The 19,697-nt window shown below is 33.7% G+C and overlaps 2 protein-coding genes across 2 annotated transcripts; both read left to right on the top strand.

The window, feature by feature from the left end:
- Nucleotides 1-7,653: 7,653 nt before the first annotated feature.
- Nucleotides 7,654-8,911, top strand: LOC111887053 (transcription factor bHLH84). The gene is made up of 4 exons (XM_023883273.2): nt 7,654-8,023; nt 8,111-8,347; nt 8,438-8,569; nt 8,662-8,911. The coding sequence occupies exons 1-4, from the start codon at nt 7,766-7,768 to the stop codon at nt 8,761-8,763; spliced, it is 729 nt and encodes a 242-aa protein (XP_023739041.1). The 5' UTR covers nt 7,654-7,765; the 3' UTR covers nt 8,764-8,911.
- An 8,812-nt stretch (nt 8,912-17,723) lies between these two features.
- LOC111887030 (transcription factor bHLH139) lies at nt 17,724-19,688 on the top strand. Its single transcript, XM_023883255.3, has 4 exons — nt 17,724-18,623; nt 18,720-18,923; nt 19,015-19,146; nt 19,344-19,688. The coding sequence occupies exons 1-4, from the start codon at nt 18,282-18,284 to the stop codon at nt 19,413-19,415; spliced, it is 750 nt and encodes a 249-aa protein (XP_023739023.1). The 5' UTR covers nt 17,724-18,281; the 3' UTR covers nt 19,416-19,688.
- Nucleotides 19,689-19,697: the final 9 nt, after the last annotated feature.

The following is a 19,697-nucleotide window of genomic DNA, read 5'->3' as shown; positions in this document are numbered from 1 at the left end:
TAATTCTTGCACATGGAAGCTATGTCAAAATTAGTTATAAGAATCTCCTTTGAACAGTCGAAATCCTCAGTTAGATGTGATCATTAACAATGTGAAACTTGTTACTGTGTTTCAGTTGCTGAACCTGTTAGATGTGATCATTGGCAATGCGAAAAGCAAGCAAGACCTGTTCAGATGTCCACATTAAATGCTGATGATGCTGGTGGCTCCGGCTTCAATGCAATGAGGCCAGGTATACTGTATGCATATGCTAGGAATCCATACTTTTTTTTTGTCTCTGTTACAGTCTTCCAAAGTCAATAAAACTAAGGAAAAGACGGGAGATGAAAAATATTCATGTCATTCTCTTGATGAAGTGTCTCGAATGATACAGAATACCTTATCCGCATATGAATCCAAGGTAGATTTTTTTTTGTTAAATCTTCTTATTTTTATAAAATCTTTCTAACTGAAACATTAAATGAACTAAACCAAAATTATTCAGGTTCACAACATGTTTCTTGATCTTGGGGAGTCGAATATTCTTCGCCCGTATATGAGTGATGCAATAATAGATATATCTAAAGTCTGTGAAGCTTTTGAAGCAAAAGAAGCAGCACCATCTGTTGCAGGTATGGAGAGGGGTATTTCTGTCTTTTTTTTTCATTTTTTGTGTTAACTTATAATGGATCCATACCATACGATGCAAATTATTAGGTTACTTGGAGCAAATTGGAAGCAAGATTGGTCAAAATATATTATATAAAGAATATTCATCTTTTCAAAATGGGTATCCTGTTGATGATCTGGAAGAAAGTTTATCTGATCCTCTTCCTAGAAGTATTACACATCTTTTCAAAATTGGTCAAAATATATTAAATAAAGAAAGTTTATCTGGAAGAAAGTTTATTTGATCTTTGCCCTGTGTTTGTTCATATTCTAATCAAATAGTGCTCAACTCCCTTGATCTCACCGGACCCATTTCCCCTTCTAGTTCGTCTCTGATACAATCAGTGATCAACCCCGTTATATTTGGTTTAGTAGCTTCAGGTTAAATTTGTTTTTGGGGTAAATATTTATTTGAAACTTTAGGTTTAATTTTCGCTTATTGTAGATTTGAGTTTTTTTTGTTTACTTTTTGTAGACGAAGAAAGATGGCTGCCTGATAAAAGTTAATGGTATTCGACATTATATGATGGTGATAGGGATGAAGTTAGAAGCTAATTAAAACAAAAGAAGTTAATTTAAAATTAGAAAAGAGAAAATAATACACCGCATAAAAACTTCAATTTACAACCTTTTGGTAATTAAGTTTCAAAACACAATAGTTTGGTAAATATTTTTTTAAAGTAATATACCTTTGTATAAAACTCCCATTAATTACTTTGGTAAATATTTTATTCATTGCTGGGAGTAATCTGTTTTCTTGAGTTACATCATCGTTTTCTGCCTCGAGAGTATCTCCAAGATCATGGAGTGAATTTCCTTGACTATGATAGGTAATGTTGTATCTGTCTTCATGATTGATCTGCAATAACGATGGAACACTTGAGTTCTTGGAAAGGGGAGTAATGGAGTCTTGAACTTGATGGTGGTTTTATGCACAGGAACAAGAGACTTTCCTGTAAAGATTGTGGTCAGATAAGATCCATAAAACTATCTCAGTTGTGTTATTTTCTCACTAATCTTAGCCATATCCACAATGAAAGTGGCAGCAAATATTTATTGGGGAGAAAACTATCACCATTAGGATAAAGAAACACATACACACACACCCACAAGAAATTATATGAAAGTGGCTACCAAACATGTTGTTTGCTTGATGGAAGTAAGCAGAGGAGTAGCAGCTATGCTACATGAAATAAAAAAAGCCCTTATTTTTATACATTTTTACAAGCTTTTTCTGTAAAAATATCCAAAATATAAGTTTTTTTTTTTCCTTTCTATAATTTATCTTAATATAGAATAGTTAAAAAGAAATTTTCAAAATGGTTTTCATGGCAAACTTACAAATCGCAAAAGTTTTTTTTTTCAGAGCTTTTTTTCTTTTCGATAAAAGCTTCTAAGATAAAAGGGTTTTTCTAACATTTGATTTGCCCCACCAAGAATTTGAAATCATTATGGGGTTAATGTTGTCATTTTTATTTGTCTAATAAATAGGGATGTTTTGATAAGGAAAAGCTCGTAGTGATATGACAGTAGAAGAGAGAATAAGTGCAGATGATAGAAGAAGAATGGATGAAAACTCTTTGTTCAAAGAAGACAAATTAGAGGAGGCTACCAAACTTCCAGAAGCAACAGCCTAAAAGAACTGATAATTATAAATCTAAGACAAAATCAAGTTTGAAACCAAGTTTTCCTAGATCTTCAACTTTAATGAAACCTACTGCAAGTCAATTAGCTAAACAAAATCAAGAACATTTAATGGATTATTCCAGGTATTAATTATACTGCTGAAATTGAAATTATTCTTGTGATTATGCTTCTTAATTATTGTTAAAAGCAGATAGGAATGGAAAAAGAATCAAACAGGATAATGTATTATTGTTTTATAAACCATAAATTTGAAAAAACTTTATAACATTGTGTGTTAGAGTTCAAAAATCGGGTAACAATTCTATTAATGTAGAAGGTCAAGCAGCCAAAAGACAAAGCTCGAGGGAGGCCTCTTGTGTAAGGTCATAAATACCCTTTTATCATTGTAATGAAACATTTCTGCACACTTATTATATTAAAGGATAAATACTTGATGCCTATAATTTACATCTCAGGTCACTAACACAAAGCAACAAGCTAATTTTATCCACAAGGCACCAAAAAAGGTAACATACAGATTATATGTGGTCCATTTGATCTTGTGAATGATTTTTTAGACGTTTTCTTTTTTTAGTTTTTAATTATATTTTTGTTTTTATGGTTATATAGGAAGGTGGCATGGATAGTAAGTTGCATATTATTGTTCCTAGACCACCTGATCTTGCAACAAGTCAAAGGGCACAAAGGTCACAAAGGATAAGGTTATTATAAATCCACATATCACTATTATTTTATCGAATTTTGCATTTTTATATTTTTTTGTTTACTAACATGTAATTGAATATCTTTTGGTGTCACACAAAAGGGCAATACTGGAAATGAGAATGTGGCTTCAAGAGCTAATGGGTTTAGAGCTCTTCCACTCAATAGAAAAGTTAGTATTTTATTTTGTGCATAACTAACTTAATAGTATCTTTAAGGTTAGAGTAAATTACAATTTTGGTCCCTGAGAATAGCTTATTTTTGCAATTTTGGTCCTCAACTGAGGTGCTTGTAGCATTTTTTGGTCTATAGTCCAAATAAAATGTCTATTTTGGTCTGAAAAAGATAGTCATTTTACTTGGAATAGGGACCAGAAGCGTTATAAAACCTGAAATAAGGATCAAACATCTAGTGGTATGCAGGGTGTAAACTACGAATGGTGCACACTTCTTCACCTTCTTGGCTGTTGTCTTCTTTCACAAGCACATCTTCAATCATCATGGGGTTCTACTGAAAAGAAAGTTAATGAAGCCATTTCTTGCTTTTTGTAGGTATGTGTTATGTGACATATCATCCATTAATGTATCATTTATCATTCAGCATCTTTTACTTTGATGGGTATAGATACAGAAGGGTAAAATGGTCATTTACTTGCATTCAAACAGTTTATTCATTTAGTAAAAAAAGGGACATATATATAGGTGTGTTTCTTATTGACCTAACAAATACAAAGGGGTAGAATGGTCATTTACTTGCATTCAGATAGTTCACTAGGGGGTGATGCTTTTTGACATATATAGTACATACAAAGGGGTGTTTCTTTTTGAATTCATATGTACAGAAGGGTAATAGGGTCATTTACTCACATTCACATAGTTCATCCAGTCAACAAAATAGACAAATACGTAGTTGTGTTTTCTTTTTGACTTAATGCACTTATTAATATGGCTATTATTATTATTAATATTATTATTTATTGCTATATGTTAATGTTATTTTTTTTATTAATATATAGGTTAATTCGTTCGGAATCTAACACAGCTGGAAGAAGGTCGTGGATACTTTCATTTGGACTTGGTTATACAAATAGGTTATATAGTTAGGGAAAACCTCTTAATAGCAATGTACAATTAGGTCCCCTTAATACCAATGTATTACAATGTATTGTATTTTTGTATGACATTAAATTTTATGTAATGGATTATATTTTTTATATATGATATATTATTTTCTATTATTGGACATTAAATGCAAATTTAATTTGAAAATTAGTAAATCCATAAATAATTTTTTTTTAACATTTAAAATTATGATACGCAAAAATGTGTGTCATCTTTATTTATGACATGGCCTTTCTTGACATGGGCTTTCTTGATACGCATTGCGTGTCATAAACACGCGCGTCGTAAGGTTACGACACGCGAATGCGTGTCGTCTTCCTTTATGACAGGGCCTTCCTTGATACGCATTGCGCGTCGTAAACGCGCGTCGTAAATGCGCGTCGTAAATGCGCGTCGTCTCTCTTTATGATAGGGCCTTCCTTGACACGCATTTGCGCGTCGTCTGAGCGTTTTACGACGCGCAATGAGCGTCGTAAAAGGCCTTTTTTCTAGTAGTGACAATTCTGACAGAATGTCAATCTCATAGAAAGCTAGCATATTTTGAAGTGGCTTAGAGGTCAAACATACACAAGACATCTAGAAACGAAACAAGAAAGTAAATGAGGATTCTTTCAGGAATGTCGATATTTTTTTTGCAAGAGATTTCAAGAATGAATGTAATTTATGTTCATAGTTGTATTCTTTAAGAATGAATGTAATTACTTATTATAAACTATTAAGCTTTGTCTTATATAAAATTTGTATTTATTAAAAATTATTGGTCTTGATAATATGTGTTTATAATATTATGTTCATAGTTGTATACCATTCTGACAGAATTACAGAATATCATTCTAACAAAATAACATTCTGATAGAATAAAATCGGTTTATGCATACAAATTACATTTGAAATTGAATTAACTTGAAAAAAAAACAGATTTTTTAAATCAAAATCATTAATTATCCCATAAATCTTGATTTTTTTCTTTTTTAAATTTGTCTTAATTGATTAAAATGCATTTATGTTGAAATTTGTGTGATTATATGGTACATGTTACCATATTGGAATATCATAGACCCTCAGATCATGATCTTTGATTATATTTCATTCGGAGGTCCAGATTTGTGCATTCTAACACACAATAATTAGTAAAAACAAAATAATCTAAGCATACATATATATATATATATATATATATATATATATATATATATATGAGAGAGAGAGAATTTTTTTAAATTTCTATAATTAAAATATATATATATATATATATATATATATATATATATATATATATATATATATATATATAAACGTAAAATTGTCACTTAAAAAAATTGGACCAAACAAAATCAAAATTTTAAACCAATCTAATCTAAATCTTTTTGGACAAAATGATAATTTCTACATATAACACAACCATTTTTGCAGTGTTGTTTATTTAAATTAAAAAATGTAGCATATACATGAGGGGTTCTTAAAATCATATTGGAAAATGAGGAACTGCTGCATGAATAACAAAACCCATTGCGTTCGCAGATGCTAATGATTATAAAACCCTAGAACTCGAATATGAACCAGAAAACGTGTCACCAAACCAGATAGAGAATCATAGATGTGGATATTCTTATATTCTCCCACGGTCCCACCTGCAGAAGTTCTAATCAGATTACGTCCTCGTATTATGATTTATTCTGTCTCATTAGTAGTAATTACTATATTCCTTTGTCAAAGATCGTGCGTTGGCGGGTTTTTAAATTAGCCCACGATTATTCCGTCATTGTCAATGCCAATCTATGCAGGATTTTACGCAAAAATAGCAAATCATCGTCTTGGAACTGAAAAATTACCCTTCGAAGACTTCGATTTCACAACCGGGAACATCGGCGGGAATATCTGGCGCACGTTGTTTTCGCTCGTTCTTCTCTTCCGCAAGACTGGTGTTTTTTTTTTCTTCATATAATCTATGTTTGGTAGCCGAAATCGGAACATATGGTTCAATAAACAAACTTATCTCGATGGAATAACATGTGTCTCTCATTTTTAATATGTGAATGTGACAATGACTTTGATGTACAATGCACTGTTCTAGGCTTCTAGCCGATATTTTCTTTCAACATCCAATTGGATCTATTTTTTGACCCATCTCATACTCATTGGAGAAAAATAAACAATAAGGAACCTCTCGTTTGATCTTAATTGAGAGCTACTTTTGTTTTTTTCTTCAACTGAATCATTGAAGGAATAATGTGAACTATTTATCTCTGTCCTAATGATACATGTTATAGTCATTGACATCCAAAAAAAATGAATCTTACAGTTTTGAATCTTGAGAAGTGATTAATTGGCCCAATTATACATAGATATTGCTTGCTTGATTGTCATCGATATTCAAAGAAAATTCTTGCATAGATATCTTTGAAGCTGTAAAATCTGGTTAGTCTTATAGATAACTACTAAATGGAGCTTCTTGTTGCAACTTTTCTGCATATAATGAACATCTTTCTTTGTTCCATGATCAGATATCACTTTCCATAAGTAAAAAAAATTACTTGATAACTACCATGTTGGTTGTTTCACTGTACTTGTCCAAATACACAACAAAATTAGTAATTCAAAGCTTATTTGTTTAAAATATCCTGGTTTTAATAATCCCACATGTTGAATAGTGTTTTAGAAGTTCTATTTTTTCCTGCATCATGTAGGACCTATTGAGTATCCATATGTACTAATCTTTATATTAAAAGTATGTTAATCACCTGAAGGAATTAAACTTTTGTCCTTTATAAATATTTTGTCCTATATGTATCTTAAAATCTAAAAGGAGGTCTGATACAGCTCACAATGCCAAACTTGGCTAAATTACACAATTTCAGAAATCTGGAATCTTCAACCAAACAAGAATCAAATAACAACAGACTTGCTTTATCTTATATGTTAATCTTGAACAAAAAATGGAAGCAGAAGACTTTGATGATGATTGCATTTGATTATAAAAAAGCATGCATCACGTGGTTTTGGAGAGTAAAAGGTTGAATGTTAAATGTCAAATGAGGGGAATTTTAGTTTGGTGACATAAGATTTGTAATGATTGGCAAATATATCAAAATATTACACATTCTTTCCATGTTAGCAAGCTTTTAATCCAAAATTATTTTGTGCTTTTGCATGTGGTCAACTTCTCATCCACTTTGTGAACCAATGTTTAATTAGTTTCCCTAAAATAAGGCTTTACATTTGCATAAATTAAACATGCATAGGTAGCTAATACCTGTCTCTCGCTTTAACAGTTAACACAATCTCATATAACTAGTCAAACAAATAACAGATATACCCTTGTCAATGATTGCCCTTTCGACACTTGTAATTATGTTTTCTAATCTGATTTAAAACTTCTGAAAGGTTACATTAAGCCCAAAAAATAGTCTGCACAGCTGTACAAACCCCTGAGACAGGCTCTTAATAATAGTAGTTTATAAAATACGGATCTCATATGTGATATACTTTATCACAAATAATATTATTAAACAAACAAACCAATCATTTCCCACTCTCCCTAACTAACTATATATATCTCTTTTCATACTGTTTCTTTTCTTCCAACCATTGTTCAAAATACATCTTACAAATCAACAAATTGCAACTTCTTTCCACTTTCAGCAAGGATGGAATTGGAATCTGTGACTTCAATGTTAGGAGATTGGAACTCCTTCAATGGAGTAAATGTCGGTGATGAGGCTTATTTTATGTCACAATTGCTTGATAAGTTTTCAGTTCCAAACGAATCACAGAATTCTTCTCCCTTTGAAGTTTCTTCTACATTTTGGCCTAATTATGAGGTTGATCATGAAACTTGGGTCCATTTGCCACAAGATAATGATTTGTCTGCAAGCTCTAAGAAGCGTTCTAGTAGCATGGCTGATGTAAGTTATTAAATGTTTTGCAAGCTTAACTTTATTTAATCTCTTGAATTTATTTTGAAGTTTTTTATAATGATTTGACATATGTAGGTGTATGAGAACGTGGAAAAGAGAAAGTGTAGAAAAAGTCAGAAGCTTGTTTCTAATAACAACAAAGATGAAGGTGACAATGATGCAGTTTTTGGACAAACTATGAAAATATATGGATCTGATGAAGACTCAAATTGGTCTCAAGATTCAATAAGTCCAAGGCCAAAACAGGTACAAATTTTGAAGACAAGAGCAAGTAGAGGGACAGCAACTGATCCACAAAGTGTCTATGCACGGGTAAATAATCTAAATTCACAAATTAAATTTACTATTTTTTTTTAGCGACTTTAAAACGAATTAACATAATTTCTCTGTGTGTTTTTGCAGAAAAGAAGAGAAAGAATTAACGAACGTTTAAGAATATTACAAAATCTTGTTCCTAATGGTACAAAGGTTGATATAAGCACAATGCTTGAAGAGGCTGTTGAGTATGTGAAGTTTTTGCAGCTTCAAATCAAGGTGATAAACAAAAACTAATTAATTGCATACTACTATTTTTATTTTTTTGAAATTATTGATCTATGGATCCTAATATTTTATGATGTTTTCAGTTGTTGAGCTCTGATGATATGTGGATGTATGCTCCTATTGCATACAATGGAATGGACATTGGGCTTGACTTAAAAACGATCTCATCTTTATCACCAAGTTGAGTGCAAAAGTTGCAATATTAAAGTTTGTTAAGTTTCTCTGGAATAAGGGGTAGTATATATATTTTTAGTTTAGAAAATATAAAGAATAAAAATCGATCAGAAGAAGCTTTTATGCTCATTATTGCTTCATTATGTACATTCATGTAAATATTCAATGATTCAGGATGATGCATACATGTCTTCTTAATTTAAAGTTTAAAATTGCTTAGGTTGAAAGACATGTTGTGATTCTTTTGGACAACTAGACAATACATAAAACTCAAAGAGATTAATATTTAATTATCGATCGAATGGCTGGATGGATGGGAAGATTTTAGTAATAGATGTGCGTGGACTAAATTATAAATTTGGTCATGTGCTTAGCGTTTTATTTTTGTTTATGTCCATTTTTATTTTGATTTGATGGTTTCACGTCTCTGCCTCTACCTTAATAGATACAATTTGTTTCAATTAACAATAAAATAATAATAATAATAATAATAATAATAATATTAATAATATTAATAATAGTAATAATAATAATAATAATAATATTATTATTATTATTATTATTATTATTACTATTATTATTGATGATGTAAGTTACAAAAATGATCATTATCGAAAAGGGAAAATACCAGCTATAGTCAAAAAATGGGGGGTATTTTCAAAATATAGTCAAAAAAAAATTAGATTTCCGGATATAGACATGGATTTCGCGGAGCTCCGCAGAATCTATAATAGCTCCACGAAATGACAAAATCGTAAATAAATTAGTGTGTTAAAAAAAACTCAAGATCCATTCCACGGAGCTACCTCCGAGGAATGGATCTTCAGATTTTTTTTTTTTTCACATCGATTCTTCGGGGTTTATATTCATTCCCCAACTAATTATTTTCAAGAAAATATTATCATATTATCATGATCTTTTCTTGAAAATAATTAATTGGGGAATTAATATAAACCCCGAAGAGCCGATGTGAAAAAAAAAATTTGAAGATCCATTCATCGGAGCTACCTCAAGTTATATATATATATATATATATATATATATATATATATATATATATATATATATATATATATATATATATATATATATATATATATATATATATATATAAGAAAACCGGTTTGCTTCGGTTTCGGGTACGAGACTAGGTTGTCCGGATATAGAACCACTTTGGATCGTTTGGAATCGGATTTGGGGTGTGAACTAGTTGAACCGGATTGGATTTGGAACCGAAAGTCAGTCAATACATAAACAACTAAGGTGTATTCAACGTCTAATTTAAGAGAAAACCTTGAACTACATTTTGGAAAAAAAATATCATGCCAACTGGACTTATAACTAATCAGTTAAAACAGCTTAAAATGGAACAAAAATATTTCAAAGCCTTCATGAAAGCTGCAATAGGATAAAGGATGCCATATCTTCTCACTCTTTATGTTTAATGCCTTCTATTGAATCTGTTAAAGACTTGAGAACATAGCATTTATGGTTGAACATTTTGAGAGAGCATTCTGGTAGAGCATTGTGACAAAACATTGTGACAGAGCATTCTGACAAAGCTCTGTTCGGTGACTAAAAGCTCTGATAAACTGTACTTGTAACCTCTGTTTGAGAACTTGTGAACAAAGAATACCCCTTTCATGTCCGTGAATATAGGTGACCTTAACCGAAGCACATAAATATTGTCTCTTGTGTGTTTGTGGTTTTTCGTGTTTTCCGCATTACTTCCAAACATAATCGATTGTTGCCATTTCTTCTCTTAAAGACATGGCAATAGATTCATCTTGTCCTTGTCTTATGAAGGGAATGAGGTAGGGTGAATGCTAGGAAAAAAAAAACAAATTTCAGTTCTGTGTCTCAGACTTGATTAGCATCGGATCCGACCGATACCTGATCTTAGGCCAATGATGGACTCGATAACATGATTGTTTTGAGTAATCTATTTCCAACCAGTTCCGGTTCAGTTTCGATTCTAGCTTCGGTTCCGGAATGGGTTTTCGGCTTCAAATCTCATCATTACCTTAGACTGCACAATTCAAAATCAAGCATTTACTCATTGTAAAATGACAATTCTATCCTACTTTATGATTTCACTATCTTTAACTATTTTTTGTTATAAATAAATAAATCCCTATCGCTCTTCCCTTTTATATATCTAGTGAAGCAAGTGACATAGTCCATTGAAAAGAGGCAAGGAACATTGTTGCAAAATCTTCTTCATAAAGTGTCAACGGATGTTACCTAAATCTCCTCACCAAACTGTCACCAACTACTCTCTCTTTTTGTTGGTGAATGCATTAATTTGAAGCGGGTTTAACGAAACAATTTCTAGATTGGCTTAGGATCGCACAAAGAACCTTTGTCATGGCCAAACATTAGTCACGCAGACTTGATGATGCATGTTATTTTGCAAAGCTTCCTTAGTAGTAAGCGTAAGCGACTTAGTTAATCATGTTGATCACTTAGTCAACATAGGTTGGTGATAGCTTGGGCTACATTGCCATGTTTGGTCGGCTGCCTTTATAGCCTTGTGCTGGCCGAATATGTTTAAAATAACAACCAATAATAATACATAATTTGCTTATTTTTATAGGTTAATGTCATAAAATAATAACCAATAATACACAATTTTATTTTTAGGTCACTTATTTTTTAATTATATTGATTGGGCCATTAACATTTTTTGAGTTCTCATTACGCCATTAGAGTGCATCTTAATCAGTTAACTTACCATCTCAAATGCCACATTGGACGCAATATCAACATCACATAAGCCTAAATGAACAAATTATGACATATTGAATGAAATAGTGGACGATAAATATGACTCAATAAGGTCGAAATCTACGATAATGGTATAATGAAAACCTAAAAATGTTTAGTGGCCTATAGAATACAATCAAAAGATAAGTGAACTAAAGATAAAAGATTATTACCATTGATTTCCATTTGATATTAACCCTTTTCTTATTTGTATTATAGGGATAAACATATATGACCATGGTAAGTAGAGCTTATGTAACATCCCGACTCCTAGGTATAAAATTTAATTAATTTATATTCATTTTGACAGGTCAACTTGATGAGTTGGAGGCCCTAACTCGTCGAGTAGAAATTGAGATAGCCACGCGGGTTTTAGAGTCAACTCGACGAGTAGGAGTTGAGCGTGAAAACCCTAATTTTCAGGGTTTGCACCCTATTTAAAGGACCTTAAGTCCTTTACTCCGCCTCCCTCATCACCTTAACACCCTGAGAGAAGCCCTAATCGATCTATTATCATCTGAGAGAGAGAGAGAGAGAGAGGCTAAGGGTGTGTGTTTTGGGTGCATTATTTGAAGGAGCTTGAGGAGCAAAAGGCCTGGAATGAGAAGGATTCCTTGGATCCGGCATTCTTACAGTGTTAGCGGCCATTTGGAAGTAAAAAACCACTAACTTGATCACTTGTTTGTTAGATCTCTCCATTAGAGAGTTATGGTCATTTTTAGCATTTCCCTTGGGTCCTTATTGGCTTTGAGCTTAACCTGAAGCTAAGACTTTAGATTTGGACATTATAAAATTTAATTAATTTATATTCATTTTGATAGAGAAACTCGACGAGTTGGAGGCCCCAACTCGTCGAGTAGAAATTGAGATAACCACCCGGGTTTTAGAGTCAACTCGACGAGTTGGAGGACCTAACTCGACGACTAGGAGCTGGGCGTGAAATTAAACTTTAATTTTCAGGGTTTGCACCCTATCTAAAGGACCTTAAGTCCTTTACCCCGCCTCCCTCATCACCTTAACACCCTGAGAGAAACCTTAATCAAGCTATTATCATGAGAGAGAGAGAGGGGGGTAAGGGTGTGTGTTTTGGGTTCATTGTTTGAAGGAGCTTGAGGAGCAAAAGGCCTGGAATGAGAAGGAGTCCTTGGATCCGACATTCTTTGAGTGTTAGCGGCCATTTGGAGGTAAAAACCTACTAACTTAATCACTTGTTTGTTAGATCTCTCCATTAAAGAGTTATGGCCATTTTTAGCATTTCCCTTGGGTCCTTAATGGCTATGAGCTTACCTTGAAGCTAAGACTCGAGATTTATCCGGTTTTGGCCAACTTTCATACCTTAAACCCTTTTTTGAGCTTTGGTTTGGCAAACTTAGCCCTAGATGCCATGCATAGACGTAAAGCTTGCAACTTTACGTGGTATTTCAGCCTTATGAGGCTAGATCTAGAGTTTTGGGCCTGATTCTTGCTAAAAGGCGTCTGAATGAGAAAATGGATTGAAGGAACTCAACGTGTTGGTGAGCCAACTCAATGAGTTAGTTAGGGTTTCCCCGATAGTCTGACGCATTATAAACTCGACAAGTTGGTGAGACAACTCGGGGGAGTTGAGTTGGATTTTCTCGACTTTTCTAAGGACAGAAGGAACTTGGCGAGTCGCACAGATGCACTCGACGATTAGGTCAACATGGGTTGTTGACTTGAGGGTTGACTTCCGTTGACTTTTAGGTTTAGTCAAGTTATAGACTTAGGAGACCATGGAGGGGTAAAATGGTCTTTCACCCTTTCTGAGAGTTAGTAAAGGAATAGTCGAATATCCTTGGAGTTGATACTATAAATTGTTAATTAGAAATGATTATGATATATGCAAGCGGAGTCTAGACCTATCGTTGAGTGCGAGACATACTTGCTTATTTACGAGTTGAGTCTTCTCACTATACTTACCTGAGTGGTAATACTATATAACCGGAGGGTCTTATTTGACTTATTGACCGGAGGGTCATATGTACTTATACTGAGTTATGTGATACCAATTTAGGGTCGGTCCAAGCGTATATGGGGCCCGGGGCAAAAGGAAAAAAATGCCCCTTAAAGACAAATATAATAAAGATTCAAAAAAAATATCATTTATTCTTCACTATAAACATGTTTAATTAGCAATAACAAGCAAGACAACTTATTTATCTTTTAAGCTAGTTTGAGTTTGAACCAACTTTAGGCCCTAAAAATCATTTTGGTAATATTTGGTTTATATATGTACACTATATAACCCATAAATTTTGGGCCCCTTGGAGTCGTGGGCCCTGGGCGGTCGCCCGGATTGCCCACCGTCTGGACCGGCCTTGGATACCATGCATTTTGTCTTTGTGATTTATGCTCTATAGGACCGGAGGATCCAAACCGAGTTGTGAGACCGTAGGGTCATCACTAAGATACCGGACTGGAGGGTCCGACCTGAGCAGTTAGACCATAGGGTCTTCACTGGGATACATGACCGGAGGGTCCCTATCGAGATATAGCCATGAGAGGCTAATTATTTGTGCGTGGTATTTTGGGGAACTTAATAGGCTTCGTGCTTATAATTTTGTGTGAAATGTGTTTCAGGTACCTCTCGGGATTGCGGGAAGGCGCCGACATGATTGTACACACCAGCTTGAGATTATGTTTTGAGTTTGGGATATTGTTAAACATTTTGTCGTCTTGTGTTTTGAACAACTTATAAATTTGGGTTTGAGAAATGTGAAACTATGTTTTGTGTGATTTTTAAAAATGAAATTTTTATTTGGGAATTTAGAGTGTTACAGCTTAGTAAGTCTTAGTGAGCATTAAAGCTTAGTGGGTTTGGATCCGCTTTAGTGTAGAATTATCAAGTTAGTATGGAAGAGTTTAAATTGAAGATAATGATAAGAAGATCAAGTCCACATTATAGACATATCAACCTGGACCTAATTTTTGTTTATTTAATGGGTTGTTGCAAGTTATTTGAATTTATGTTAAACTAGTGATTAATATGTTGTTTTTCACATATGAGTATTCCCATTTAGAACAGACTCCCATTTCTAGCCACTCCTAGATGAAGCTCCTAGTATTTGAACTTAAGTCTCTTGTGGGGAGGTTTATCGAGTCTTACCAAATTCTCGGAGCCTCGGCCTTCCCCAGTCGGCCATCAGTAACGCGCAAAGAAGCAGGAGCAGAAGCCTGGGCTGGTCCTGAGTGAGTTGGGGACACTCGGCCTTCTAGTGGCCAGTCTGATTGCAATGAAAGCAAACAGAAAATCCCTTGGGGCAGTCCTTTACCATATGCCCCTCTTTGCCATATTTTTACTAAATCCCTGCTCGGCAAGATCCCTCATGACTCTTGTTGCACTTGCCACAAGTGCGGCCCTTTTGGCCTCCTGCTCTCGTATCAGCGGGCTTATCCCACTTCATCACCGGCTGCGACTACACTGCTCTCCTGTCTCTCCCCTGAGGCTCTCCATCCTCTCTAGTCTGAATCTCTAGCTCAATCTCTCTCCTCTTGGTATTGGTTTGTAACTAATCCAATGTATGATACGAAAAGTTCACCACGAACTCCCGAATATCTCTCCTCAGGATGCTCAAATACCGGCTCACACGTGCCTGCTCAGTAGACACATGCTCAGGGCAGAACAACGCTCTCTCATGAAACATCCTCGTAATCTCTGACACTGTTTCTGTCTTCTGCTTGAGAGACAGAAACTCATGGGCCAATCGTTCCCTCTCCACCTGGGGAAAATACACGTCTCTGAACAACTGGGTAAACATCTCCCAAGTCACTACAACATGATCTGCAGGAGTGAAATAAGTCGTCACAAACTTCCACCAGTCCTTCGTTCCTAAGCGAAGCTAGTTTAGTGTAAACCGAACTCTCAAGTGCTCCAGGCGTGAACACGTATAGAAACACCCCTCAATGTCGGAGATCCATCTCATGGCAGAAATCGGGCCCTGGGTCCCATCAAACTTTGGTGGCTTCATGTTGTTGAACTTTCGAAACAACAACGAGTCACCCCCATATGGTCTCGCAGCTACCAGGGTTACAGTGGCTTCAGTAGCAACAGCCTCTGTGACAACAGCATAACGCTCGTCAAAAGTCTCAATCAACGTGGTCTTAATAGACCCGAACATCTCTGGAATGGGCTCTCTGATAGCTGCGGCCACCTCCTCCGCAATGATCATGCGGATCTCCTTGTCACTGGTACCACCACCCCTGGGGTTGTGCATAGTCCCTCTGAAACACAAACACAAAAATCATCAGGGACTAGCTCAAGCGCACACTCAATTATCCACCCATACATGCTCCTTAGCATCCTAAGATTCTTACTTGGGTCACATACAAATCCGGTGCTTTCAGTAGTACGAGCCTAATACTACCTTCCACACCAACCCATAGTCATCCCAAGTCCTCCTCATATGGTCCTAATTCACAAGTACTCTATCCCTCATGGATATCAAACTACTCTCTTTGTATATTCCTCAATGCACATCTAGGTATCTCTCCTAGATTACTCTTTGACTCAAAACTCTCTCTAAAAGGTTCATACTATGTACTCCTAATCAGCACACACAGAGAGCAAATAACAGATAATATCAATCAATAGCAATCCCCATAGGCTAAGACATCATGAATCAGGCAACTCTAGCTCTAAATTCCTGAACTACCTAGCCTATCATCTAGCATGCAGCTCTAATATCTCATAAGTATCTCATCTCTAATATCTCAAATCCTCAGTTTGAGTCCAGACATACCCGATGGTACATCTGAATCCCTCAAACCAAGGTTCTAATACCAACTTGTAACACTCTAAATTCTCAAATAAAATTTTCATATTTAAAAATCACACAAAACACAGTTTCACAGTTCTCAAAACCAAATTTATAAGTTGTTCAAAACAAAAGACAACAAAATCTTTAACAATATCCCAGAATCCTCAAAACATAATCTCAAACTTGTGTGCACAATCATGTCAGCGCCTTCCCGTGATCCTGAGAGATATCTGAAACACATTTCACACAACAATGTTTTAAGTGGTCAAAGTTGAATGATCATCCTTTATGAAACCATTCTCATATAAAATATTACCACCCCAGTACAAACTAATCATAAATTGACGATCTAGACTCATAACGATAAATAAACCAGAACATAACTACAATAATCATAGGATAAAAGAGGTACCTTCCATAGAATAGGATAAAAAGAAAGGAAGGAAGGAAGGAATTTTATATGTTGAAAGGGATGAAAAAACTAAAAGAAGATAAATTTATAATATAAAAAATGAATTGAGATTTAAATTTTTTGGGTTTTCATTTTATAAACAATGACAATTGTCTTTTATCAGGATTTATCATGAATAGATGATATTTTGTAGTTTACAAGAAATAATAAAAATATTTATATAATTGTTACTTATAATAAAAACGATCACATAATTGTAATATATTCAATACTGGAATTCATTTAAAGGTGTTTACGGGATCTAATCTAAATAATAATATAAGTTGCTAAAAATAATAATTAGATTTAATTATATACTTTTAATAAACCAATTTACATATTATATTTATAATATATAATAAGGGTCAAAACTAAAGTTTTTTAATAATAAAAAATGAAGATAAACTATTAGATATAAATTGAAGGACCAAAGTTGTAAATTATAAAGGTTGGTTATGTAAAATCATGATCATGAGCAAAGAGCCTATTTCTACAAAAGAAAAGAAAAAACATCCAATTTCTACCGTATCATTTTCAAAACTAGCCAATTTTTACCAAAAAAAAAAAGTAATACTCGTAAAAAAAATCTTAGAAGAACAATTTGGGCATGATATACATATATATATTCACTAACTCGAAGGGAGTATAGAAAGTTGTATCTTCTTTTTAAATAAAGTTTATATATAGGATCTCCTATTTTAGGTTAGTCTATATATATCCAGTTTCCTTGTAAGATAAAGGTTTCCTGTGTATATATAATATATTTACACAATCAATGAAATATCAGATTAATTCTACCGTTTGTAGGTATAGTGATGTTCACCAGTTCCCCAGAAGTTGGCTTCACATCACTTTTATTCGTTTTCACATATTTGTTTTGGCCAAAATAGAAGAGAAGTTCAAATCTTTGAAGCAGGAAGGGAGTAAAATGTTAAAAATGCAATGAACAGAATCTTAGTTTGGTTATTTAAGATTTTAATGATTGGCAAATATATGGAATATTACACATTGCGTTACATGTTGGGAAGTTTTACAACCAAAACTATTTTGTTTGTTTACAACTGCTTTTGCATGTGGTCAACTTCTAAATTCTAATCCAGTTTCTGCAGGGAAAATGAAAGCTTCAGTTCAGGGATCTATGCACAAGTTTGAATCTGTCTACTCAATTGAACATTGGACCACAATTTGATTGTTTTTTTAGTAATTATATACCCACGGATATTCCCTTCTGAGTGCCCTTTCGCCACCAATGATCATGTTTTCTGATTTAAAACTTCTGAAAGGTTACATTAAGCCCAAACATAGTTTGCACAGCTGTACCAACCCCTGAGACAGGCTTTCAATAATAGTTTAAAAAATTATCGAATCTCCTATTTTAAATACTTCTATTCTAATTTATTACAAATAATATATTTTAACAAACAAACCAATCACTGCCTGTCTCCTTACCTATAAATATCTCTTTTCATACTGCTTTTTTTCCAACCACTGTTCAAAATATACTTCTTAAGATTCAACTTCATCGATCAACATAAGGATGGAATCTGTGGTCTCCATGTTAGGAGATTGGAACTCCTTCAATGGAGGAAATGTCACTGAGGAGGCATATTTTATGGCACAATTGCTTGACAATTTTCCGCTAATTCCATATGATCCACAGAACGCTGCTTCTTCTCCATTATGGCCGCACCTTAGCCTTGATGGGGTTGATGAAACGTGGGTTTATTTGTCAGATGACACAAATAGCAGCCTAGATTTTCCTTCACAAAACCATAATTCTTCCTATGGAAGTAGGGATCTGTTTCCCACTCTAAGTGGTCCCACTAAAGATAATGAATTATCTGCAACTTCTATGAAACGTTCTAGTAGCATGGTTGATGTAAGTTAAACTTGCTGCATGCATATAGTTGAGTTTAGTGATTAATCTCGAATGTGAAATGCTAAACTTTTTATAACTGTTTGATCATGTATATAGGTCTATGAGAACAAGGATAAGATTAAGTGTAGAAAGAGTAAGAAGCCTGTTTCTACAAGTAACGAAGATGTAGACATTTCTGGGCAATTTATGAAAATATATAGAGCTGATGAAGATCCAAAACAGGCTGAAATTCTGAGCTCAAATGGCAAGACAAAAGCAAGTAGGGGGTCAGCAGCTGATCCACAAAGTGTCTATGCACGGGTAAATATATAATCTAAATTCACAAATTAATTTTACTATTTTTTAGTGGCTTTAAAACTAATTAACATAATTTCTCTGTGTGTTTTTGCAGAAAAGAAGAGAAAAAATTAACAAACGTTTAAGAATATTACAAAATCTTGTTCCTAATGGTACAAAGGTTGATATAAGCACAATGCTTGAAGAGGCTGTTGAGTACGTGAAGTTTTTGCAGCTTCAAATCAAGGTGATAAACAAAAGTCAATTATACTAATTAAAAAGGATTTTTACGTAATATATATATATATATATATATATATATATATATATATATATATATATATATATATATATATATATATATATATATATATATATATCATGTATTTGTTTGAAAACATGAGTTGGTTTTTGATATTGTTTACCTATGGGTGATATTTGCAGCTGTTGAGCTCCGATGATCTGTGGATGTATGCTCCGATTGCATACAATGGAATGGACATTGGGCTTCATTAATTCAACAACCATCCCATCATCGTCACCAAGATAATGCAAAGTTGGGCTATCCATATTGTCACATTTTTGTTGAATAAAAGGCAATCGATATATTTTTAGGTCAAAAAATAAAGAGATTAAATTCATCGGAAGAAGATTTTATAAAGATTATACATTTATGCAAGTATTCCATGATCTCATGATTTTTATGTCTTCCAAGTTTAAATCGCTTATGCGAAGGACATGTGGTGATTCTTTTGGACAACTAGATAAAAAAAATTCAAAGATATATTATATTTAATT

Source organism: Lactuca sativa, chromosome 5, assembly GCF_002870075.4.
Source record: "Lactuca sativa cultivar Salinas chromosome 5, Lsat_Salinas_v11, whole genome shotgun sequence".
Lineage (NCBI taxonomy): Eukaryota > Viridiplantae > Streptophyta > Magnoliopsida > Asterales > Asteraceae > Lactuca > Lactuca sativa.
The sequence above is the reverse complement of the archived record's forward strand: the minus strand, read 5'-3'. Positions and strand labels throughout refer to the sequence as shown.

Coding starts and splice junctions, on each gene's coding strand:
- LOC111887053 (XM_023883273.2), top strand. CDS start 7,766: ATGGAATTGGAATCTGTGACTTCAATGTTAGGAGATTGGAACTCCTTC. Junction 8,348..8,437: donor CACAAAGTGTCTATGCACGG/GTAAATAATCTA, acceptor GTGTTTTTGCAG/AAAAGAAGAGAAAGAATTAA. Junction 8,570..8,661: donor TTTTGCAGCTTCAAATCAAG/GTGATAAACAAA, acceptor TGATGTTTTCAG/TTGTTGAGCTCTGATGATAT.
- LOC111887030 (XM_023883255.3), top strand. CDS start 18,282: ATGGAATCTGTGGTCTCCATGTTAGGAGATTGGAACTCCTTCAATGGA. Junction 18,624..18,719: donor GTTCTAGTAGCATGGTTGAT/GTAAGTTAAACT, acceptor TCATGTATATAG/GTCTATGAGAACAAGGATAA. Junction 19,147..19,343: donor TTTTGCAGCTTCAAATCAAG/GTGATAAACAAA, acceptor TGATATTTGCAG/CTGTTGAGCTCCGATGATCT.